Below are 23,170 nucleotides of genomic sequence, written 5' to 3' on the forward strand. Positions count from 1 at the left end.
CTTTCACCTTTACTTTTATAAACTGGCAACATTTTGAATGTCAAAAGACAATGCCATTAGTGCTCAACAACAACAGCAGCAGCAAAGAATAATGGCAGAAGAAGAAGATAAGCGAGGTTACTATGACTATGATATACATCAGCAGCCAAAGAATGGCAATGGTAGAAGCGAGAAGGATCAAAAGGTGGGCGAGTTTGCCAATGTCAGCAACAATGAGGCGCTTTCGAAATCGGCTCCGTCCAATTCTTGGATGGATAATGATCCATTGAAACAATCACAAAAACAAGCAAATCCAGGCACAGCTACTCCAACAGCATCAGCATCCACTTCGAGACACAGACGGGGCGTTTCCTCATCAGACATTAAAGGCCCTGCTTCCAACGTGGAGTCTATGATTCGACGTTTCTCATTCAATGAGCAAGATCCACCTGCTGCTACCAATGAAGCCAACAATCGCGTGAACAGCACCACCAACCATGGCAAGCAGCCAGAAAACAAAAGATCCAAAGCCAACTACAATGACTATCAGCCAGACCTTTACGATCATCCGCCACCTCACCATCAACACCCCTTCCCATCAAAGCAACAACAACAACAACAACAACAACCCTATTACGGTCGTCGTGGTAATGGAAACAAGGGCGGCCCTTACTTTCAGGACAACTATGCGCCTTCGATACGATACCATCTTCCACCTCCTCCACCTCCTCCTGGACCACCCATGCGTTTAGATCAACTGTCGATACAAGATATTTATGCTATCATTGAAGAGAATCGAGCACTACATATGGAGAAACTGGACTTGCAACGTCGTCTTCGACATGTCACTGCACGAGCAAACTACTTGGAAGAGCTCAAAAGTGGGAATTCGCCTGACGAGTATCCTTTATCCAGTGATGTAACAAAGCCATATGGTAGCGGTAAAAGACACCTTTATTACAAACGCAGATCTAACACTAATAAAGGACATCAACAACACAACAACGGTCTTGCTCATGATGAAGATGTTACTCCTCACAATGGTGGTGGTACACCCACAGCAGAACATTACGCACCCCAATCACCTGATATTTACCACCACTCCGAGAGTAACAATAACAATAACAAAGAAAGAAGAAGCTCATTTGATGACTATTCACCTCATCAGCAGCAACATCGTCATCATCGCTCCTCTGAGAGGAAGTTCTATCATGCTCCCTATGAATTGATGGACAATGGCCCGTACTGTATAGTGCCTCCACCTCCTCCGCCTCCACCCATGCCGCCTTACATGCTCGACACAGCTGCTCGAGGTGGTGGCTACGACCGAATGATGTATATGAGACAATTCTATGACGACTCACCGTACAATCGAGCATTTTCAGATGAAGAGGAAGATGAAGATGATCTAGACTTTCGACATCCAGATGGCACTTCGGCAGCAGCGGCAGCGGCAGTGGCAGCAGCTGCTATGGAAGATGAAGCGATGGCTGCTGCAATGAATGGCTTTTATTCAAATCAACGGTCGAGTGCTGGAAGATATGGCCCACCTCCATCAATGCACCCAGGGCCTCCTCCACCGCCGCCACCGCCACCAGGTACCTTCCTCTCTGGTCCACCGCCTCCTCCTCCTCCTCCTCCTCCAGGTATCCCCATGTATGGCCGTCAACAAGGCCCACCGCCACCCCCTCCCCCACCTCCACAAGCTTGGATGATGAACGATCTCTCCCCATACCCAGAATCGCTGCCGCATTCAAGAAGGTCATCCATGCATCGTAGCACAAAATCCAGTAAATCACACAAGGCCAATGCTGCCGATAATGAGCGTGATGGCATGTTCCGGCAATTAGATGAAGCTGATGATGAAGAATTCCAAATGATGATGCATCGTATGTCTTTGAGCGGACCTCCACCGATGCCTCCACCGCCTGGTATGATGGGAGGGTTACCGCCACCACAGCCTCCCATGATGAATTTGTATGGTGATATGGTACCGCCGCCTCTAGCTCCTTTGGCCCCTCCACCAAACATGAAATTCGGCGCAGGGAATGGCGGTGGATCATTGCGAAGGGCGTCTAGTCGTCGCAGTGTAGGTGTGCCACCCGCTAGCAGTAGTCGCTCCTCGTATATTGGTAGTAGATAGTTGTTTATTACGAATGAATCGTTAAAAATCCAATAAAAGCTGTGGCAGTATTCTTTCCAGATGTTCAACCTGCAATGTTTTTCTGGGTGTTGTGCCAGTTTCATCTGATATGGAGCTCTCGATTCTGTCTTGTTCATCAGATGCCCTATGAAGAGCCTCTACATCATACCATGATGAGTGAGTGTGACGAGCATACTCTATTTCCACCAGCAAACCTACCCACTGTGAATAAACGTAGAAACTCGCATGAAAGATGGAGAGCTTCCTTGTTGACTATGCACACGGTTAGTACGAGAGCACCTCATTAAGAACTTGATATCATACGCCTAGAGTTTTGGTTCTTGAAAGAGGATTTGAACACTTTTGACACGGTATCCTAATAGACAGCATGAGTCTCTTTTTCTGACTGGCAGTGTATTCAAATACTCTACAGGGTTCAACGTGGGTGCATCTGTATCCATCTTTTGCGTTTTACAAAGAGAGCAAAAGCGTTCTTATGCAAAACCGATGAGCAACGGACATTTGAGAGAGAAAACTCGAGTCACTGAACCCAAACACATCTGATTGTTGTATTTAGCACAAAACTGCGCGCAATGTGTCCAATGGGCATCAACACATATGTTCACGCAAGTGATCCATACTCCTCTCTGCTATAGTAGATAACTGTTGCATAGTTAACAGTGCCAGCACACTTATTGCCGATCAAATGTAAGGGATCAGATAAGGGATTTCTGCCTCATGTTACAAGAGATGAGATGGATCAGGCAGAACCAAGGACTGAGTAGATGGGTGCACGAGCCACTGATCGTGTTCATTGTGCAAGTGTATAGCTATATCTGTTTGGGGCTCTTAAGTTTCTGTATAGCCATCATTGGCTCTGACACGAGGGTAACGCAGAGGTTAAAAAGGGAGAGAGAGAGAGAGAGAGAGAGAGGGCCTTACTATATTCAGGGACCAAGAAGAGGTGCCTCCATGACGACATAAAATAGAAACATGGAGAGAGGAGCTCAAATTTTACATATCTCTACATTTAATTAGTCTCTTTCTCTCTTTCTCTTGTAAAACATCCATTGCTACAGAATGCAGTTAAATGGAGAAAACTCATCAGAGGCTTCTAGGCTGCTTGAAAATGTACAAAGCAACTATCAATCCAGAGACAATTACGACTGGAATGTAGAGATAGACGTCAAAGGCCAAGTGAACACAGGCCCAGAAGAAGAGTTTACTGCATTTTCATTCAATAAATTGCTCCAATACACAGGCCCTGGTAAGTGAGAGGTGATATGTTATGCGTGTGCACTTGATTAATCATGTGTGCGATAGGATGGCTCATGTAAATGTCGTTAAGAATGTGTATGTGTCTTTCGTGTGTTAACCGTTGACTTCAATTAGGGCCATTGCATATTTGGATCCCGGAAATCTTGAATCTGATCTCCAAGCTGGCTCTGTTGCTGGGTACAAGTTGCTATGGCTATTGTTCTGGTCTCATGTTGCAGGTAACTCTCAATGAACTCTGCACAAAGAATCAAGTCCTCCAACACATAGCAATAGGTTTAGCCATTCAAATTTTATCACTGAGATTGGGCGTGGTGACACAGAGCCATCTTGCTCAACTCATTCGACAAAACTACAGCAGACCAGCATCCGTAGCTATTTGGCTGTTTACACAATGTGCCATCATCGGATCAGATATTCAAGAAATCATCGGCACAGCGATTGCACTTAAAATCTTGTTTTCGCTGGAATTATGGGTAGGCGTCATGATCACAGCGACAGACACATTTCTCTTCATGTGGCTACAGCAGTATGGTGTGCGCAAGATTGAAGTGTTCTTTATGACCCTCATTGGCGTAATGACTGTATGCTTTTGGCTGGAAATGTTTGCTTCACAGCCCAGTATTGATCTGATCCTGCAAGGTATTTTGGTGCCTGAGATCCCTGCTGAAGCAACAACGCAAGCAGTGGGTATGGTGGGTGCTGTGATTATGCCACACAACATGTTCTTGCACAGGTAAGGCATACAACGAGGCGGCTTGCTGTGTATAAAAAAACTCATGACATTACCTGTAAGTGCTCTTGTGATGTCTCGTTATCTCGGCACGACGCCTACAGAGAACAAAAAGCGAGAAGCCAACTTTTACTTTGCCATTGAATCTACAGTATCGTTGCTTGTGTCCTATTTGATCAACTTGGCTGTTGTCGTTGTCTTTGCTCAAGTATTCTATAAGCCTGGTCAGCCCATCACACAGTTGCCTGGCTTGTATGATGCGTCTGAAGTGCTCTCAAACACGCTGGGTAGAAATGCCAAGTATTTTTGGGCATTGGGTCTCTTAGCGGCTGGTCAGTGCTCCACAATGACGGGTACATTAGCAGGCCAATATGTAAGTGTATATACAGGAGAGAGAGAAGCAAGAAGAATAAGTATATAATTGATATATGCGTATATAGGTTGTGGAAGGGTTTTTAGGAGCCATCTTTAAGAAGCAATGGCATCGTGTTGCATTAACTCGCGCAGTTGCACTTGTGCCCAGTATGCTGGTCGCTGTATTAGCTGTAGATCGATTTGATACAATGGGCGAGTTCTTGAATGTGCTTCAGAGGTAACTTCCTTTTTTTTTTTTTTAATGTGAAGAGAGTGTTTGTATTGATCTGTGTATACATACATAGTTTGTGCCTTCCTACAGCTGTGATACCCATCCTGAAACTGACAGCATCGCAGCGAGTGATGACCAAGGTATTCAAAAACTCAACGATTACCAATGTTGTATGTTGGGCCATTTCATTTATTGTGATCGGTTTCAATGTCTATCTTGTTATCGACTACTTGGATGATCTGCAATGGCCCCTGTATGCCATGGTGCTCTGTATCATGTACTTTTCTTTTGTTTTGTACTTGATTTACAAACCCCTCGAGATTTCTGACACCAAGGAGATGGATCGAGATGCAGTATCAGAACAAAGCCTGTAGAGTAGGCACATATATCTCTCTTGTCATCATATACACAAAGCATAGCACACATACTTATTTATAGACGCATACACAGTATTATTCCATCAAACATGCATAATAAACTTTATTTCATCATTTAGAGACGACCCATATTGAAGTCTGCTGGCTGTACTCTTTTCTTTGCTATGTAGTTGGTGTGGATGATTAGTGCCTTGTTGTTTAGACCACCATGGGAGACATACTTGGCGTCAAAACAACAGCCTGAAGCTTTGGAACGTGCTTTGGACAGTATAGCTCGCCATCATGATAGTGAAAATTGGCAATTGTCAAACGACAGCCGTTTTCTTTGCACTATTCATAGGATTAAACTCACGTTTTCTTTATGTTAGTGTGTGCATGTCTATATTATACCTTGAAGCACTGTTTGTGGTAGATGTGGTTGTTTGCTTCCACCTTTTCAATGACATATACTCTTCGAGTACAGCTTGCACAATTGTCAGAGGAGGAATTCATGTGTGTGTGTGTGTATGTTGAGTAGGAGAGTGAGAAAGAAAGAGAAAGGTGCAGTGCTTTTCTTTTACTGATACATATATATATATATCTATCTATCTCTTTCAAAGTGATTTATATCATGGTATGCACTGTATCTAAATTTACCGTTTAGGAGTCTTTTATCACCCCTGGATACACTAAGAAAAAACGATTTTTTAAACGCATTGGTAGTACACAAACACACATCGTGTACTAGAAACAGTTTGTTTACATGTCTAACATTTTGTTTGCATGTTGTTGTATGCTGCTCTAGTGCAAGTGACGTGTGGGTGTTCGCCTATATTATATTCATACAGCATTCATGCCATACAATCCATATTGACCTCTTTTTCTTTGTGAATACTCACATTCCCCTGGATACTGCTGGTAAGCATCTTTTCTGTGCGTGTACCTCTCCTGTCCCTTGACCGCCTAGATTCTGCTTTAGGTTGGTTTTATTTCAACCCATTATTGATTTAGATTCATCGGAATTTCCTCGCTGTTGTCTCGCTTCTTCACTCCTGAAATGAGCTTGTTGCAGACAGCAAAAGAAGACCAAGTTGCAACATCAAGCACAACCACGTGTACTGTATCTACACGCCATCCCAGCTCTGAAAAACTGACATTTATGGTAACACAGCCATTGCTTGTAGTATGAAAAGGAAGACTGACCTCTAGCAACATATAAGGAGGGATACATTCGGAAATACATTGAATCAGACACCTCCACTAGAGATGATTATATGCAGCACATTGCTGCCATGGATAACATACAACAGCTTCGGCAAGAAATCAGAAAGCTGTACGATCAGTATCATCAGCAATCGCTTCACATAAAGAAACTGGAATTTGATATAGAGATGGAGCAAGGACACGCAAACATTTTGCGCCATGAGAATCAGTCGCTCAAAAAGGCTGCAGTAGACATGTCCATTCTCGCCGAGCAAGAGGAAGAGTCTATATCCAACAAACTGCTCAAGCACATTACAGGGCTGAAAAAGGAAAAAGGAGAGCTTTTGATCCAGGTTGAGCAGGAAGAAGAGTGGTTGACCAACATGTTGCAAAAGAAATTAGTGCAGGTATATACATGCGCTTGTATCAGTTTCCACGTCAAATACTTACCTCGAGACACAAGCTTCAAAAGGAAAAGATTGACCTGGAGAACTCATTGGAACAAGAACAAGAGTATATGGTGAATAGACTGCAGAAGCAGCTGGAATTACTTCGTCAACAGCACCAACAAATTTCACCTATTCCTTCTCGTCATGGTTCTTCCGCATGTTCCTCGTCCTCCATACCAGCAAACCCTGTAGTTTCCGCAACGGCTGCTGCTGCTGCTATACCGCCTTCGAGACAAATTGCCGATTTTATGCTGCAGGAACCTCCAGGACTAGTGGAAGTGCTTCGATATGAACTGACCAATCTAAGAGCCCGAGCCATGGAAATGGAGAAAGAATGCAAGTATTCGCATACTATGCAGTCAGCGTAACTTACTGTTATAATGAGTAGATTACCAAAAGCATCAGCAGTGCCACAAGTACAAAACTGAACTAATTCAATTCAGAAGAGAAAACAAACTTCCACTTGAAGACATAGACGATGGGTAAAAGCATACAGTCGTTTTAAATGTTTTATATGTTGACCCGTGTTGGATAGTCGACTTCCGCGAGTCTTTCGAGCAATGCAAGCTTCGTCCAATAGTGAAAAACAGGTAAGATTGGCTTCAGGTGCACTGCTAGACTAGTATAACGTATTTCTGTTATAGGGACGTCGGTCCGCTTCCAATTCGTCTCAAAGATCTACCACGACACCAGTAGCCACTACGCCTTCTACTCTGGATCCGTTCGAGTTAACCTTTATGCATTCATCCCATAGTTTTGTCTCACCACAATCTATTTCAGGGAGCCGATCGCCATCTGCCAGTTCGTCTGCCAGCAGCAGCTTACAGAGAAATAGCATTTCCTCCAGCAGAAGGATTTCTGGCAGTTTGTTTGGGTTGAGTGCCACTCCTCCGCAGCACCCGCCACAGTTGTAAACATTGAGTTTAGCACGTCAAATAAAGGGCATTGCTCCTTAATGTATATTTGTAGATCTTATATGAGTGTCCGCCCAAGACAGCATATGGTATTCCATGGCATGCTGTACCCTGATTTGAAGGCTGATTCATTAGTCAGGGTAATAAGTTGATGCCTATTGATTTGTTGCGCAGCTTCAATGCATGTTCTTAAATCATGTTTGAAATCGGGGAGATGCCTTGATCTTCTCCGAGATGTTGATATATAAATCGATTCTTGATCAAAGAAGAGCTTGTTTCTCTTCTTCAAGCTTCAATATAAAATGAGAATGGACGCACTTGAAAAGGAATCCATTCTTTTTACAGCTCCAGTTACCATCAATGAAGCAGCTTTCATGCGGATCAAGCACGATACTGCACAAAAAGTAGGCTCCAGTGGCAGCGTGCTATTTGAGGTCATTGAAAGAATTGCTCAGGGTAAGGATGAATAATCAGTGAATTCTCTCTAAAAGTAACATGGCATTACCAACAGCGCCACTGCGCAACAACAGTGTTGATCGCATCTACTCTAATCTGTTCTTACCTACGGTTTCAATCCACACACCCATGATCCTGTCTCGCTATCTTGCAACACTCAAAAATGATGGCCAGCTACTTCTTCAAGAGCCCATCTTACTGCAGGACCTCAGCAACACTGTGTGCCCTATATCCCGCAAACAAGAGGAGTTAGTTTCCTTGCTAAAGCTGGCTGGGTTCGTCCATGTTTCTGTCAAAGCGATCTTGCCAGTGACAGATCAAGATTTGAGTGCAATAATCCAGCTGTGGGGCGTGCCACAAGACGAACTCAATAGAGGTATGGTAACTCGCCTGTCTGGCAAATTTGGAATGATACAGATCCTTGCAAAAAAGCCGGGCTACAATGTAGGTCAAAAGATGGCGCTCAATTTCAAAAAGAAATCTTCCACACAATCAACATCATCCAAAGCTGAAAAGAAAAAAGTTTGGCTCATTAACACAAACAACGATGATGAAGGCATCGACATGGAATTGGAAGACGAAGAAGAGCTTCTTGATGAAAAGGACAAAATCCGGCCCAACAAGGCGTCTTTGACTCGTAAGTGTATGCTCATTTTTGCATCAGTAATCCATCGATTGACACATGTGTTGGCGATGCATGTAGGCCCTGATAACTGTGATCTCGCTGATGGAAAGCGCAAAGCATGCAAAGGATGCACCTGTGGAAGAGAGGAAGGCGATGAGGAAGAAGCAGGCAATGTGGTTGCTTTAGATATGATGGATGACATTGAGGAAGTGATTGAAGTCGATCCCACTCCCAAAGAGAGTTCTGGCTGTGGTAGTTGCTCACTGGGCGATGCTTTCAGATGTTCCACATGTCCCTATATGGGTATGCCTGCTTTCAATGATGGCGACAAGATTAAATTAGGTGGCATGTTTGAAATTGATGATATTGATGATTTTTTATAATAATAAAGTATACACATATATTGGCGAGAGGGTTTAAATAAGAGAATGGCTAACGAAAATGCAGTACATTTTCATCCAAGATTTTTATAGTGAAACTGATTTTAGTAGAATGACTTAGTAAAAGGTAAGTCTTTCACCGCCCTTGAGTTTGGCGGAAACAACGACACGGGACTCTTCATTGTCTTCTTTGTAGTAGCCAGACTTGATGGTGGGCTTGAACTTTTGAACATGAATATCCTCTGGGTTGGGAGCCTCGATAGTGGAAGGCTCACCAAAAATGTTGAACAAGGCAAATCGACCCTTGAAGCTGTCAGCGGGCTACATTATAAAATTAGGTTAGCACTTTCTTTCTTCCGACTAGCAAACTCAAACTTACAATATCAACAGAGGCAGGGCCAAAAGTGGATGAGGCAGTAATGTTGATATTGTCGCTGGTGGGTTCAATCTTGACCTTGGAGGCACCATGGACAGTACCAGCAGAGAAAGTCTCGCTAGGTTGATAGGTACCCATGACAACACCTCTAAAGACACCAAGCAACAAGTTCTTTGCTCTCAAACCCTACCATATGCATAAATGTGAGTAAAATGAAACATGTTTGTAGCATGAGCGAATAATTACATCAAAGATAACGGCACCACGGCCGATAGCAGCTCTGATAGAACCGAATTCAACGCCTTCGATGCCTTTGCCGTTCTTGAGGAAACCACCCTTGGCCTTAACATTGAGTTGGTCAAAGTAATCAAGGTCAGCAGGGAATTCGACATTGATATTGTAAATGAGACAATTTTCCTTCTTGGGGCCATGTTCACCACGGTGATGGTCACTCTTTTCAACGTCCTTGAGAGCGCGATGGTGACGAGGATGATGGAAATAGCCATGCTCAACTTGAACAGAGTACTCGCCATCATGATCAAAGGCAGATACCTTGACTTCTTGACCAAGATCTTTGCGTCCAGCAGAGACAGTAACATTGACTCTCACGTTCTTGAGAGAGGCATCGCTCGACTTGGAAAGGACGATATGGCTACCTCTGTCAAAGAAGCCGCCAGACAAAATACCAGCACGCTTGAAATCTTCAGGGGAGAATTCAAATACTGAGGACTTGGAGATGAGGTCTTCAGCCTTACAGAAAGGCTCATAATGATGCTTGTGGTGATCTCCGTCGTACTTTTGAACGGCGTCATCCATCTTGTCACCTTTATGCTTGTGGTGGTGATGGCGGTGGTGGGGCTTTTCATCGCCATCAGGAGCAGAGGGAGCTTCATCGTTGTCATGGTGATGCTTATGATGGTGCTTCTCTCCTTTATGATTTTTGTGATGCTTGTGATGGCCATGGTGGGGTTTGGGTTCATCTACAGCAAAGGGAGGAGGAGGAGGATAAGCATCCCAAGCACCATGAGGAGGCTCGCCAAAAGCATTTTCGACAAACTCCATGTGATGCTTCAATTCCTTGTACTGCTCCAAATGTCTCAAAGCACAAGGCTCGGGAGCGTCTTGGGGACGAAGGTCCTAGATAGCATACATGTTAATTAACAGTGATACGATAACTGTTGCATTTTCAATTTAATTACCATTGCATTCATTTCCTTTTATAATTGCCAAGAGAAAGAGAGAGAGAGAAAAAAAAAGAAATCAATACATCATGAATACGAATGCCATTATTGACAATACACTACTTACAGAGAACCCTTCGTAAGAACCAGAAGTACAAATATGAGTCAAACCCAAGAGTGTAATGGCACCGCCAATCAGCAGAAATCTGAGGCGTCTACGGCCTATATGCACATGCAATGAGTTTACCACGGCATCATGGACATGTAATCATCGAATCCTTACGCTTTGTCTTGTCCGCAGTCATTGACTCTTGTTGCTCTTGCTCTTGATAAGGAGGCAAGCCTACTTCTTGTTCAACATCGCTGGTAGGCACAGCAACGTATTCAGCTTTAGTTGGTTTTTCCATATTCTGTTATAATTGCAAGATAAAAAAAAAAATAAGAGAGAAAAAAAAATGGAAATGTCCAGAAAGCAAAGCTGCCTTATGTTTATATAACGTCAATGCCAAGCTATTCCGGATATTGAAATGAAGTGATCTTTTGCGAAACAATAAGCCAATTGCAACAAATGTTTCTCCATGTGTAAGGTTCTTGTGTTCACCGATTTGGTGTATATAATTTATGCGGGATTTCCATCATGTCATTGAAGATAATAAATAATCGTTTTTGAGTTGGGAACGATCAATGCATGCAGTAGTTTATGAAATATTTGTTGTGTCTCTTGTATATGTAGTCTCTGAGCACCCGATCATGACGGATTTCATTAGGTTCTTGCACAGACGCAATGTTGAGCAAGTTTTGTAATATACTTCACTTGAATGATTCTGGCCCATATACTGTATAAAGCCACGCCTTCTTGGTTCTGAATACCTACATATTGCTATACATGCGACGTTTTTTGCCAATTAAAGATAACAGAATGCGTAGCAACAAAATCATTAGCTGAAAAAGCAATACTTGTATTCATCTTGTTTCAAGATTCGCATCATTTATGCTACGTATTATCGACATGAGGAGCGTATCAGATGCAACAAATGAGCGTTGAAAAAGGCCTTTGGATAAAAAGGAACTTCAGTATGCGCATTTGGCTCGATGGTATCATTCAAAATTACTCCATCTCTCTTAGCGCAAGATTTGCTCCAATTACGTCGCTTTTTCATGGTGTTACTCCATGTCAAAGCGCACGCGATCTCGCACATATGTGCTATTCAACTCTAAGCAGGATAGAAGTTTTATCCTTTGCTTTTGACCACGCTTTGAAGCTTCGAGTCATCAAACAAATATAAATCCGAACCACAATGACGAAATCTTCCGCATTTTGTGTAAAAATGACATTTACCTTTGAAAGTTGAGTGAAGGTTTGGTTCTATATCTACGTTGCTTTGCACTCAAACGGACCCTCGGGAGAGAACTACTTTTGATGGTATCAAATGATGACATCTCATGCATCTTACTATCAAATAGTAGAATTTCAATTTTTTCGCTCTTCTCCATAAAGTGAAACCGATTTATGACCTTGGATATGGCTCTTATAGGATGCTCCACATCTGTATCAACAAGAACAGTCCATATACGGCACACAACATACTTGAATTGTCTCTTACTACTGAATAGTATACAAAACAGAGCGAAATCTATGTGTATTTGAATGGTGATTTCTCGTCCTAGAGGCCGTTTTAGACCGCAAAAATAGCGCCAAGTCCTTGCTTTCAGACAGTATTTCCTTACAGAGACGTTTGCTCAACTTTTTAAGGACCCAAAAAAACCACCTCCAAGAATCGACCAAAAAGCATGAGGTACCCCTCATGGTTTTTTACGAAAATCAAACGATCGCGTTTTCCGCCTTGAAAATGAAGACTTTGACTAAGGCATATATCTAATCAAAATGTTTCTCTCGATCCAAAGCAACCACTGAAACTTTGTTTATGAAACCTTTGTATACAAAATCTCGACATTTTGGCCAAAAACTGCATTTCGTATTTTCAGAGATTGCTCAATAAGCTTATTCTAGACACCTTTAATAGTTAGTACCATTGGAAGCGCCTTGAAAAATACTTCTAGAAAGCTTAAGGAAGGATTAGAAGATCATCACATTTTATATAATCGAATCCCTCAAAATAGATCGATCAAGTCGCAAATTAATCAAAATCAACGAATCGAGATAGAATGTAGAGCGGTCATTTAATAAAAATTACAATCACTGCCAAAATGCCTTCCTTATGGAGATTACTGAGGTTTGTGAAGCTAATGAGAAGGGAATTGCGAATTGACGCTAATATCGTTCAGCTTGACTACTTCCTTTGGCGCTGGATAGGAACTATTCTGTATGTAAAGCCTCAACACTGAAAAATGCTTCTCCAAAGGCAAATTCATATGCCATTTGAGAAATTGCCCACCCCAGTCAATGATTTCGAGTTATCAAGCTACCTGATTCAAAACGTTGCGCGCAAAGTTGCATAGAGTCTCTTTGAATTAACACTCAAAGCATATTTTTTTTATGTATTTTTGTACTGTGAGGCTCGATCAAAGCTTTATCATTAAGCAGTTCCGTGAGTAGCGAGTCTTCAGAAGTGAATGGGCGTATGAATCATTCTATCTGCTCTTAATAATGTACAGCTGTATACGTATTTTTAAGGCTATGAGCTCTGAGAATTTTATTGATGCATGACATACACGTCGGTATCTTCCTATTAAATTCGTACCTGCATGAACCGTTGTATCATATACTTCTAGATATACCCTAATTCTGGCTTTTTACTCTAATCACAATATTTGGCTAATACTTTAGTCATAGATAGTGCTACCAACATTTTGACGGTATTTTCAATTCTACTGCTTTCAATCTAATCTGATCGCGGTCAATGCAGATTCACATTCACATTCACATTCCCTCGTTTGTGTAATTCAGCGGGCCTCCTTCATATAAAGCATTGATCTAGCCCAACAAATTATTCTGTTGATATACAATGCATCGATGCTTGAAGGAAATCAAGAGGTAAGGCTTGTTATGAATTCTATTTGTAATCTCTCAAGTCAAATAACGCCTTTTCCGTTTTGGTATTAAAAGTAGCCAAACTACATGTGATAAATTTGCAAGACTGAGAGAGCAAAGAATTTTGATGCACACCTACTACCTCTATATTCCTAAATTTTATATTGAGCGAAGGCTATTATAAGCAGGCATAAATATATAGATCAGCATGTATGTGAGACACAACATGATTACGATAAATCAATAAAATCGTTCATGCAGCACGTCGGTCATGTTTAGAGTCCCTAAATCAATTGATGTACACATCAAATCTGTAGTGCATCGCTGTAATATAGCCCTTGTTCTCTTCTGTGTATGTACTATGCAATGTAACAGCAGAAGTTATTATTTTGCATGAGTGTATGATGACCTCTCTCCATCACAACAAACAAGATGATGGCGCTGCTAAACTGACATTTGGATTGATATAAATATGACCATCAAAAAGATCAGCATTTCCTCAACACATCTTTTAATATCTGCAATATATAAGGCTACACCATGAAACCTATATCAATCACTGGTTTTACACTTGCCATGCTTACATTGACAATCACTGCTGCACCGACACTCGTCGTACGAAGTACTCTAAGTGACAATACTGAGGTATTTTCAGATGTCAAGGTCCAAAGGGAATCAGTCAGAGATGAAGAGCAAGACAGTTCTTATTATGGAGACTTTAGTTATTCAGACTATTTGCTTTTGGATTAAGTTTATTATACATGCGATTAGATCCAATAAAGTTGTATTGTAACATTTTGTGCGACTAGTTTATAAGGCTTTTCTGTTTAAAATGCTATAAACCAACTGTTAATTACTACTAGCGATGAGTGTTTATGCTTTGGATAGCTCTCTACCTTCGCTTCGCTTCGGTGAGAACCAACCTGCGCAGTGGCAATTCGCGCTACCGATTGCCCTTGCGTATCTTATCAAAATATTGCTACTTTCATTTTGGCCCTCCATTTACACATGAAAACCCTTCATGTTATCTGTGGATCTGATTCTTATGTGATGCTCTACATCCATATACACGTAGCTACTTCATATACGGGCAAGCAGCGTATTAGTATTTTCCCTTTCTAGTCCTTAGTGTCCTTGATACAGCAAAATCTGACCGCATTTTCTTGCGTTCAAGGCCGTTTTAGACTGTCAGAATAGCGTCAAACAATTGTACTTGAATAGTAGTAATTTCCTGACACCTTTGCTCAACTTTTTGGGGACTAAAAAAACATGACCAAAAATCGACCAAAAGCCATGAGGGGTACCTCATGGTTTTCATCGAAAATCAAACGATCATATTTTTCACCTTGAAAATGAAGACTTTTGCTATGGTATATATCAAATCAAAATGTTTCTCTCGATCCAAAGCAACTTCTGAAACCACTTTTAAGAGGTTTTCGTATGCAAAATATGGCTATTTTCGCTAAAAACCTCATTTCAAACTTCATTAAATTGCTCAATAATTTCAATTAAATCACTTGTTACAATTAACATTATTGGAAGCGCCTTGAAAAGTACTTCAAGAATGTATTAGGAAGCGTAGGGTGATCATTACAGTTTATATAGTCGAATATCACAAAAAGAATTAAAGAGGTCGAAAAAAGACAACATCTGTCCAATCTTGAACAGAAAAGATTAAATGAGTTTGAATCAATTTTGGCGGCGGCATTGCTGCTGGCTGACCTAAATGCCTTTCTGATGATGACAATGATGATTGCGATGCTGATTAAATGGGGATCATGAAATTGAAAGGACAGTTTCTTAGCGCAAATACTTTTTTTGGGGAGTTTTGCTTCGTGAAGGTGTCTTTTGCAATGAAAATACCTCAGAAAGGTCATTGTAGAACTTACACAATTCCTGTATTTACTTATAGCCAGCTTTATGTTGTCATCTTATTAAGAGCATCAGCAGTAGTGAATGATATGACAGTTCTATTATCAGAAAATGGCAATTGTGATGTACAAATGCTGAATAAAATTTGAATTTTCTTTCATGTCGTCCCAATAATAGGCTTCGTTTGATATCAGTGAAAGCAAAAAGGATGCTGAGGGAGACACCTCCTCTCCTCCTGGTGGCTCTAGTATAACCTTCTTTTTTCTTTTACTAACTAATAATAAATTGTTTAAAATCTACTTGATATACCAAATTTTTATTATATCTAATTTAAAATGTCTTTGGCGAGAGCCCATAGGATGATGCCGACATCGAGCGTAGCGAGATAGATCGGCTAGTGTAAAGACATGCCTGATGTTAATTCAAATGTAAATGAATGAATGGGGAAAAGAAGATAAAAAATTCGTCTATTTATGCTCGTCATATCAATGATTGCTTGAATCAATTATGCAAGCCCTGAGGCCTACTAAAAGCAATGGATAGAGATGCCCAGCAGTTAAACTGATGACTGTAGCATGCAAAGGTAGTTACCAGACAACTCATTCTATTCAATAAATAGAGCGTTTGTCTATTCGTTATGGCTGCTACCCGTATAGGATGGCTAAAACCCCAGATGAAGAAAAATTAGGCTAATAGCAAGCACATGAGCTATTTTAGTAGCCAGGTTATCTTTGTGTCTCCACTTATTACACATTGAAAGATGATCGTCTTGTTTATTTTATAGGGTTCATCCGTAGATAATGCTCTAGATCTTTACTCTGCCATTATAGGGTCTAATGCCCAGTGTGTACTTGATTTGTTGAGCTGTCAATCGTTCGCGTTTCGATTTTCAGTCACCGTAAATGTGGCTCTAATCTAACATTTGAACTTGAGAACCACACAACAATGGGGGGGTTTTTTTTTTCAGTTCCTATATTCCCAACATGTCTTTTTTAAATACATTAGACGCACTCACTGTTGAATCAAGGAGAAGCATATCAATGCAATTAAACAAGACTTCGCCTTCTATTCTTGCAGATGTAAAGACACGTAAACGAATCCTTTTAAGAGAGCCTACACCTCATGAATTACTGCTCCAAGGCCTATGTGCTGGCACTTCAACGATAGAAGAGTAAACAATGTAAACCAAAACGGATGAGTTTTCACCATGACCAACACGACTCAATAGATTGCGACAGAGCTCGGATGAAGCTATTAGCAGTAAATCAGCCAAAAGCAGAGATTTACACAAATTGCTGCAGCTAAAAGCAAAATTGGATTTGCCCAGGTAGTCATTCCCAACTGATCAAACTCTGCAAGTATTGATTCAATGTTATGTCTAGTGTCTCTCTTGAAACAAAAGCAAAAGCTGAAAGGAATGCTCGTTCCCTTGAGGAAAAGCTATCAAGCATCGAGTCGCATCGTAAAGTCCTAAAGAAGGTAACAATTTCAAAGTAAAGTTGCTTGACAAGTGCATCCAACACGAATGATTCTAGATGGTAGCCGAAGAACAAGAGCTAATAAAGCGGCTCGATTCAATGCATACTGATGATGGCGATATTGATATGGATAATGTTGGCGTAAATGAATATAGCTCAAACGAACAATCAGCGTTAGACTTCGATCAAGTAAAGAATGAAAAGGCTTTGAAAATTGAGGCCCTACCGCTGGAATTGAGTGCACGTCGAAATATGATAGAAGGCCGAACTGCAGAGATAAAAGAGCAACAGGAAATCGAGCAAACCCTAAGTCAAATGATCCTCCTCTCAACAGAACATCACAAGTCGTTTTTGCAAGAACAAATGTCAAAGTATCGTCAGGAGTGGGAGGCTTTAGTGCTGGAGCAAGATAGCCCTAGCGAGTCCACATCGATAATCAAACGAGCAATTAAGCCAATGAGCAAATCAATCATCAGACGAGCAACACAAGACAGTTTACCGTTGTTACAGAAAACCGCTAGACTACTGCACTCAGACCACCAAGGAACAGCTTCACCAAATTTGAGGAATGTTCCTCAATTATCTAGATCTCTTTATGAGGAATTGCAGCCATTAGTGTCAACAATAGAGTCGAGTGCGTCCAGAACTGGCGTATTTCCCCATGTCTATTATAGAGCCTTAAATTTTGTTCAGCAGAACGGTGAACATCAGAATCAATCTACACCACATCCCGATCAACTCAGGGCCCTTTTTCCAAAAGGTGCACCTGCAGTCCCGAGTCTTTTCCAACCAAATCAAGAATCAAAGGTGATGGCATCCATCTTACTGGAACTGGAAAGGCACAATGAATCCATGGCCTTGGCGGATTTGACTCAATTTGTACAAGATCTGGCTAAAGAACGAGGACATTCGGAGCAAGAAGCCATTCAGTGCATTTACACTCTGGTGGGCGTTGGTCTTGTCATAATTGATAGATCGCAAAATGACAGCATTGTCAAGATACCCTACTGAGTAAAGCAGTATAACGTCAGTCTTACGTTGTCTCGTTATAGTTAAGCTTTTTTTTCATGGTAACATTGATACAATCATTGGGCAATGATGTACGTCACTTTAAGATGCGCACAAGAATCGTCGCTGGTGCTTTCTGGTTAACTTTGCTGGCTGCTTGGAATAAATGCTCTGCTTTCTTTTTCTTTTTCTTTTTTTTTTTTTTTTTTTTTTTTTTTTTTTACCTCCTTTCTCCTTTCTCCTCTCCCTCTTTTTCTTCTTACTTTCTCTTACTTTAATCCGTAATGGATCTCGACAAATCATTTTCAAACTTGTCATTGAATAAAGACAATGAAGAAAACAAACCCACTCGAGTGATGCCACCACGACCTATGCCACTTAGAATGCCACCAGGAGGTCGCTCAGTCTTGCCTCCCATGAGCGGAAGACCTGGCGCTCTACCTCCTTTATCAGGCTCTAATAGTCCTGCTGGTAGAAGTCCTCTTCCTGGTCAGGGCCCAAGTCCATCTCCAGGTGGCATGCGCAACAGACCTGGTGGTGGAAGAATGGGAAGACCAGGTTTGAATCTGTCTCAGTTGGGCTTATCTCCAAAGCCAGAACAGACACCATTTGCCAATTTCTCGAAATACGTGTAAAGTGTAACTGAATGCATCTGCTGGATATGTTTCTAATATGCTGTATTAGTGATCCCTCTGGTAAACTGAATTTCTCTGGTAAAGCCATTATTCACGCAGACGGTGTTGATTTCAGTAATGGCAACAGTTTCACGATCAAAATGGACGATCTTATATTGCAAGAGGAACTCGGAAAAGGACAGTATGGTACTGTACAAAAAGTCAAGCATCGAGTAACCAATGTGACAATGGCAATGAAGGTTTGTCTCTACCGTCTGTTGCAGCTTTTCGAGTAGCGTATTCACATGTGTGTTGGCATAGGAAATCCGCTTAGAATTGGATGAAACAAAGCTGCATCAAATTTTGATGGAATTAGACATTTTGCACAAGAGTTCAGGCGAATACATTGTAGAATTTTATGGTGCATTCTTTATTGAATCCTGCGTTTACTACTGTATGGAATATATGGATGCTGGCTCTCTTGATAAATTATATGGTGAAGGCGTACCTGAAGACGTCTTGGCAAAGATCACCATTTCGGTAAAATCATGACTCACAGTGATAGACGAGGAAATGACTGACAATGGCAGCGTAGATGGTCAAAGGCCTAAAATTCTTGAAGGATGAGCTTTCCATCATTCATAGAGGTAAAATGGCTCGACCTTTCAAGTGTGCGTATTGTGTATTAACAGAAAACTGACTGGCAGATGTTAAACCAACAAATGTGCTTGCAAATTTAAAGGGCCAAGTCAAGTTGTGTGATTTTGGTGTATCAGGTCAACTCGAGAAATCGTTAGCAAAAACAAACATTGGATGCCAGAGTTATATGGCAGTAAGTAAACATCGAGTCCATATAGTACAAGATATTCAATTCGAGTTTTTTTTTTTTTTTGTAATAGCCTGAAAGAATTAGAGCAGCAAACACATACTCAGTATCATCCGATGTTTGGTCTCTTGGCATCTCGCTTGTAGAGATCGCTATCGGGCATTATCCTTATAAATACGATAATATGTTTGCACAACTAAAAGCAATCATTGACGATGAACCACCCAGTTTACCAGCTGATACTTTTTCAGAAGAAGCCCGTGATTTCGTCAATTCATGTCTCCAAAAGGATCCAATGAAGAGACCAACATACGCTGATTTGTTAGAGCATCCTTTTGTTAAGAAATACGAAGATGTCGATGTTGATATGGCAAAATGGGCAACTGAAGCCTTTGCCAGCAAGAAGTAGTATATGCATTTGTAAAAATTGAAAGAATAAATGGATTCCCCCTTTCTCACTGTCGTTTTACCTTTACCTCAAGTGTCATGTCATGGTAACCATCCTTTCATGCCTCAGTCACAGCGAATAAGTGACACTCCACATGATGAATGTTTTGAGACCCAAATTTGTTTGTGTGCATACTGCACTCTTTTACATTTTCTTTTCTTTCTCTCATCTCGAAAGAATAACAAAAAAGTATGGCAAGCGCAGAGTTCAGTAGTCCTTTGAGAAAATACAAGTTGGTCTTCCTTGGAGAACAGAGTGGTAAGGTGAAAATACTTGAAGCTCGCGGGCAAAATGTTGATTTATACATCCTAGTCGGAAAGACATCCCTCATCACTCGTTTCATGTATGATACGTTTGACAATACATACCAAGTAAGTTGAATAAAAATGTTGGTATTTCATTATCTGTAAGCTGACTTGTACCAAGGCTACTATCGGTATCGATTTCTTATCGAAAACAATGTATTTAGAAGACAAAACTGTGCGTTTGCAATTATGTAAGTTTGTGCCCAAGAATATGCTTTGCAATGTACTAAAATAGTGGATACCATAGGGGATACAGCAGGACAAGTAAAGCACTCTCAAATTTGTAGGCTAAAGAAGTATATTGATGTTTGCATTTAGGAACGTTTCCGTAGCTTGATCCCTAGTTATATTCGTGATTCATCTGTCGCTGTTATTGTCTATGACATTTCGAGTAAGCTGCTCCATCGTTAATGTATAGCTAGGTAGATCTTAACTTTTGTATAGATCGCCAATCCTTTATGAATACATCCAAGTGGATTGATGATGTTAGAGCTGAAAGAGGCGATGATGTTATTATTGTGCTCGTCGGAAACAAGTCTGATTTGAGCGACAAGAGGTAAATACGGCGCAAATGTATAGCATTGATAGGCTTTAATCATAGTTTTCAACAGAGAGGTTACGGTTGAGGATGCCGAGAAGAGATCCAAGGAACTAAATGTTATGTTTATTGAAACAAGTGCCAAAGCAGGCCACAATGTAAATAAACCAGCAACGATCATGCATCAAAAATGAAAACAATGCTAATAGATGCTGTCTAGGTCAAGACTCTGTTTAGAAAGATTGCTCAGTCTTTGCCTGGTATTGATGGTAACAGCCAGAATGAACAAAAGGATTCCAGTAAGTGACACTTCTCCGTTAATCTTCCTGCGCTAAATAGCTGTAAAATTGTAGTGCAAAAGATCAACCTCAACACAGCAGAAACCGAAGCAAGTGGATGTGCTTGTTAATAATGCCTTATTCCCTTTATACTATCAAATCTACTGCTATCTACTTTCCATTTTAAATTAATTTCGTTTAGAATTTCATCTCTTTACTATTACTTTATCGTCCTACGATGAATAAAATGTTGTCCCGAAGTTTGTGTTTCATTTTTACAAATACAGATATGGAAGAGAGATCTTATCAGTTTTGACAGGTTTATCCCTTTTTCTCTCTCTCAGAAAAGTTTTTTATAGTATCATGAAGGTTCTCATTTCCAATGATGATGGTATTTTACAGCTCTCGATCTGAGAAATGGCTGCATAAACTTGATCTGATATCTATCTAGGGCCACCAAGTTTAGATGAATCTCCATTTATCCTACCGTTTATCGAGCATTTAGAGAATTTAGGCTGGGACGTAAAGTAAGTGCTTTATGAAATCCTATCAAGCAGGAGATCAAAGCACGATGTTAACATGCGCATAACACAGGGTTTGCTTGCCTGACAGCCAAAAGTCTTGGATTGCCAAATCCTTCATGATCAAACAAGAGATTCAGCTTCGTTACTTTAATAGACTGACAAAGCAAATCACTGAGGAGAAACAAAACGACAATGATTTCTATTTGGTAATTCAGGGCATGAATGCTGTGAATTGCTCAAGATTACTCAACATTTCATGTATCAAATAGCTAAGCGGAACACCAGCAACCTGTGTCAACATTGCATTGAACCATCTATTTAGAGATGAAGAGTTCGATCTGGTGATTGGTGGTCCCAACTTTGGCAGAAACATCTCAACGTAGAGTATCAAAGCATTTAGTAATACCTGACTATTTACTTAATCAAGATTGCATCCTAGAATTTTCACACTTGCATCAGGAACAGTAGGTGCAGCCATGTAAGCATGCATTTGTTGTCATGCACAAGAAGGCAGATGTTTACACCGCATTCTTTCTAGGGAAGCTGTACTGAACAAGAAGAAGGCAATTTCTGTTTCCTTTTGCTTTTGCAATCAGAGGCCCGAATGCATCAATATTTGCTGCGAAACAGCGAGTGATATTATTCAACATTTATACAATTCTTCTCAAGAAGATACCCCTTGGCCAGAGAATGGGATGTTTAATGTCAACATTCCCATGAAGGATTATCGCTGCCCTATTCATATAACCGATTTTCATAGAGCTACATATGGCTCGCTGTTCAAGAAAGCGCAAGATAACAAAAAGGGAACTAGCTTCAGGTTTTCGCCTGACTTCACTGCTATCAACAAGGATCGCGATGGCTTACCTGGTACAGACAAATGGGCTCTCATGAATAACTGCGTGTCAGGTACGATTTCGACAGCTCGAAGGCTTCACTCATGGCTAACAGCAATTTCCCTTTTCTTTATAACAGTGACACCTATGATTGCAGCCTTCCAAACTGCAATTGCTAATGATCTAGATTATAATTTCAATGCCATCAACAAAAAATATGCTGCAGAATAAACGCTGTCTGTATAATAGTTAGACTACCATACTTCTTGTTGCACTTCTCAGCTTAGAAGTGATGCTCGTCTATATGATGTTTATAAGATCAGGATGATTTTTGGCGAATGTACACAATAGCCAAAATTACTACCGTGAGGCTTTTCACGGTTAAATAACAATGTCTTTGCTGCAATCACTGTTTCAATGGTCCTCTAGTTAGTAGAAGAACCATAGCGGACCAAAATAGTATTGAAATCTAGACATCTAAAGCGTGTTTACTCCTGATTATCCATTACAATCTGATTAACCATTGATATATCAAGTTTTAAGTATTCAATGATGCCATGGTAGGTATTTGCATTTGATTCAGGTACGCCTACTTTTAGAATCAAGGATCTCAATGCATTTATTGGGTGTGGTGGTAGCCAAAAGTGGCGCTAATGATCAGCGATCTCTACAGAAAGCCAAAAAAAAAAAAGTCTAGCCGATCAATTGTAAAAGCAGCAGTAGAGACGTATAGCATTTCAAATGGGCTGCAAGGAATACTACTTTTATAAAGAAGGTGGGTGACCCAGGCATATA

The 23,170-nt window shown here is 40.8% G+C and overlaps 11 protein-coding genes across 11 annotated transcripts; 8 read left to right on the plus strand and 3 right to left on the minus strand.

Annotated features, from left to right (window-relative positions):
• Positions 1 to 37: 37 nt before the first annotated feature.
• On the plus strand, positions 38 to 2,122 carry ATC70_012215 (uncharacterized protein; the record flags this gene model as incomplete). Its single annotated transcript, XM_064831396.1, has 1 exon — positions 38 to 2,122. One exon carries the CDS (start codon positions 38 to 40, stop codon positions 2,120 to 2,122), a length of 2,085 nt encoding a protein of 694 aa, XP_064677676.1.
• A 21-nt stretch (positions 2,123 to 2,143) lies between these two features.
• ATC70_012216 (uncharacterized protein) lies at positions 2,144 to 2,583 on the minus strand (the record flags this gene model as incomplete). The annotated part of the gene is made up of 4 exons (XM_064831397.1): positions 2,144 to 2,280; positions 2,342 to 2,395; positions 2,447 to 2,498; positions 2,554 to 2,583. 4 exons carry the CDS (start codon positions 2,581 to 2,583, stop codon positions 2,144 to 2,146), a joined length of 273 nt encoding a protein of 90 aa, XP_064677677.1.
• A 619-nt stretch (positions 2,584 to 3,202) lies between these two features.
• ATC70_012217 (uncharacterized protein) lies at positions 3,203 to 5,090 on the plus strand (the record flags this gene model as incomplete). The annotated part of the gene is made up of 7 exons (XM_064831398.1): positions 3,203 to 3,389; positions 3,446 to 3,455; positions 3,515 to 3,618; positions 3,674 to 4,133; positions 4,194 to 4,503; positions 4,571 to 4,722; positions 4,790 to 5,090. The coding sequence occupies 7 exons, from the start codon at positions 3,203 to 3,205 to the stop codon at positions 5,088 to 5,090; spliced, it is 1,524 nt and encodes a 507-aa protein (XP_064677678.1).
• A 118-nt stretch (positions 5,091 to 5,208) lies between these two features.
• ATC70_012218 (uncharacterized protein) lies at positions 5,209 to 5,585 on the minus strand (the record flags this gene model as incomplete). The annotated part of the gene is made up of 3 exons (XM_064831399.1): positions 5,209 to 5,255; positions 5,315 to 5,423; positions 5,484 to 5,585. The coding sequence occupies 3 exons, from the start codon at positions 5,583 to 5,585 to the stop codon at positions 5,209 to 5,211; spliced, it is 258 nt and encodes an 85-aa protein (XP_064677679.1).
• Positions 5,586 to 6,129: 544 nt separating this feature from the next.
• On the plus strand, positions 6,130 to 7,638 carry GRC3 (Polynucleotide 5'-hydroxyl-kinase grc3; the record flags this gene model as incomplete). The annotated part of the gene is made up of 6 exons (XM_064831400.1): positions 6,130 to 6,234; positions 6,293 to 6,682; positions 6,739 to 7,060; positions 7,113 to 7,206; positions 7,260 to 7,314; positions 7,369 to 7,638. The coding sequence occupies 6 exons, from the start codon at positions 6,130 to 6,132 to the stop codon at positions 7,636 to 7,638; spliced, it is 1,236 nt and encodes a 411-aa protein (XP_064677680.1).
• A 302-nt stretch (positions 7,639 to 7,940) lies between these two features.
• ATC70_012220 (uncharacterized protein) lies at positions 7,941 to 9,102 on the plus strand (the record flags this gene model as incomplete). The annotated part of the gene is made up of 3 exons (XM_064831401.1): positions 7,941 to 8,094; positions 8,150 to 8,731; positions 8,798 to 9,102. The coding sequence occupies 3 exons, from the start codon at positions 7,941 to 7,943 to the stop codon at positions 9,100 to 9,102; spliced, it is 1,041 nt and encodes a 346-aa protein (XP_064677681.1).
• Positions 9,103 to 9,216: 114 nt separating this feature from the next.
• On the minus strand, positions 9,217 to 11,063 carry ATC70_012221 (uncharacterized protein; the record flags this gene model as incomplete). The annotated part of the gene is made up of 6 exons (XM_064831402.1): positions 9,217 to 9,420; positions 9,479 to 9,661; positions 9,722 to 10,612; positions 10,675 to 10,689; positions 10,784 to 10,878; positions 10,940 to 11,063. 6 exons carry the CDS (start codon positions 11,061 to 11,063, stop codon positions 9,217 to 9,219), a joined length of 1,512 nt encoding a protein of 503 aa, XP_064677682.1.
• Positions 11,064 to 16,560: 5,497 nt separating this feature from the next.
• On the plus strand, positions 16,561 to 18,009 carry GAD2 (Glutamate decarboxylase 2; the record flags this gene model as incomplete). Its single annotated transcript, XM_064831403.1, has 4 exons — positions 16,561 to 16,691; positions 16,749 to 16,847; positions 16,903 to 16,999; positions 17,056 to 18,009. 4 exons carry the CDS (start codon positions 16,561 to 16,563, stop codon positions 18,007 to 18,009), a joined length of 1,281 nt encoding a protein of 426 aa, XP_064677683.1.
• A 281-nt stretch (positions 18,010 to 18,290) lies between these two features.
• ATC70_012223 (uncharacterized protein) lies at positions 18,291 to 19,855 on the plus strand (the record flags this gene model as incomplete). Its single annotated transcript, XM_064831404.1, has 6 exons — positions 18,291 to 18,637; positions 18,691 to 18,880; positions 18,942 to 19,160; positions 19,216 to 19,267; positions 19,328 to 19,452; positions 19,520 to 19,855. 6 exons carry the CDS (start codon positions 18,291 to 18,293, stop codon positions 19,853 to 19,855), a joined length of 1,269 nt encoding a protein of 422 aa, XP_064677684.1.
• Positions 19,856 to 20,085: 230 nt separating this feature from the next.
• NTF2 (Nuclear transport factor 2) lies at positions 20,086 to 21,146 on the plus strand (the record flags this gene model as incomplete). The annotated part of the gene is made up of 9 exons (XM_064831405.1): positions 20,086 to 20,152; positions 20,207 to 20,265; positions 20,321 to 20,390; positions 20,447 to 20,463; positions 20,518 to 20,590; positions 20,644 to 20,755; positions 20,811 to 20,895; positions 20,958 to 21,036; positions 21,091 to 21,146. 9 exons carry the CDS (start codon positions 20,086 to 20,088, stop codon positions 21,144 to 21,146), a joined length of 618 nt encoding a protein of 205 aa, XP_064677685.1.
• A 232-nt stretch (positions 21,147 to 21,378) lies between these two features.
• On the plus strand, positions 21,379 to 22,606 carry ATC70_012225 (uncharacterized protein; the record flags this gene model as incomplete). Its single annotated transcript, XM_064831406.1, has 7 exons — positions 21,379 to 21,406; positions 21,467 to 21,542; positions 21,610 to 21,745; positions 21,809 to 21,918; positions 21,979 to 22,017; positions 22,078 to 22,448; positions 22,515 to 22,606. 7 exons carry the CDS (start codon positions 21,379 to 21,381, stop codon positions 22,604 to 22,606), a joined length of 852 nt encoding a protein of 283 aa, XP_064677686.1.
• Positions 22,607 to 23,170: the final 564 nt, after the last annotated feature.

The sequence above is a fragment of the Mucor velutinosus genome (genome assembly GCF_035048745.1).
Source record: "Mucor velutinosus strain NIH1002 chromosome Unknown tig00001569, whole genome shotgun sequence".
In the NCBI taxonomy this organism is placed as follows: domain Eukaryota; kingdom Fungi; phylum Mucoromycota; class Mucoromycetes; order Mucorales; family Mucoraceae; genus Mucor; species Mucor velutinosus.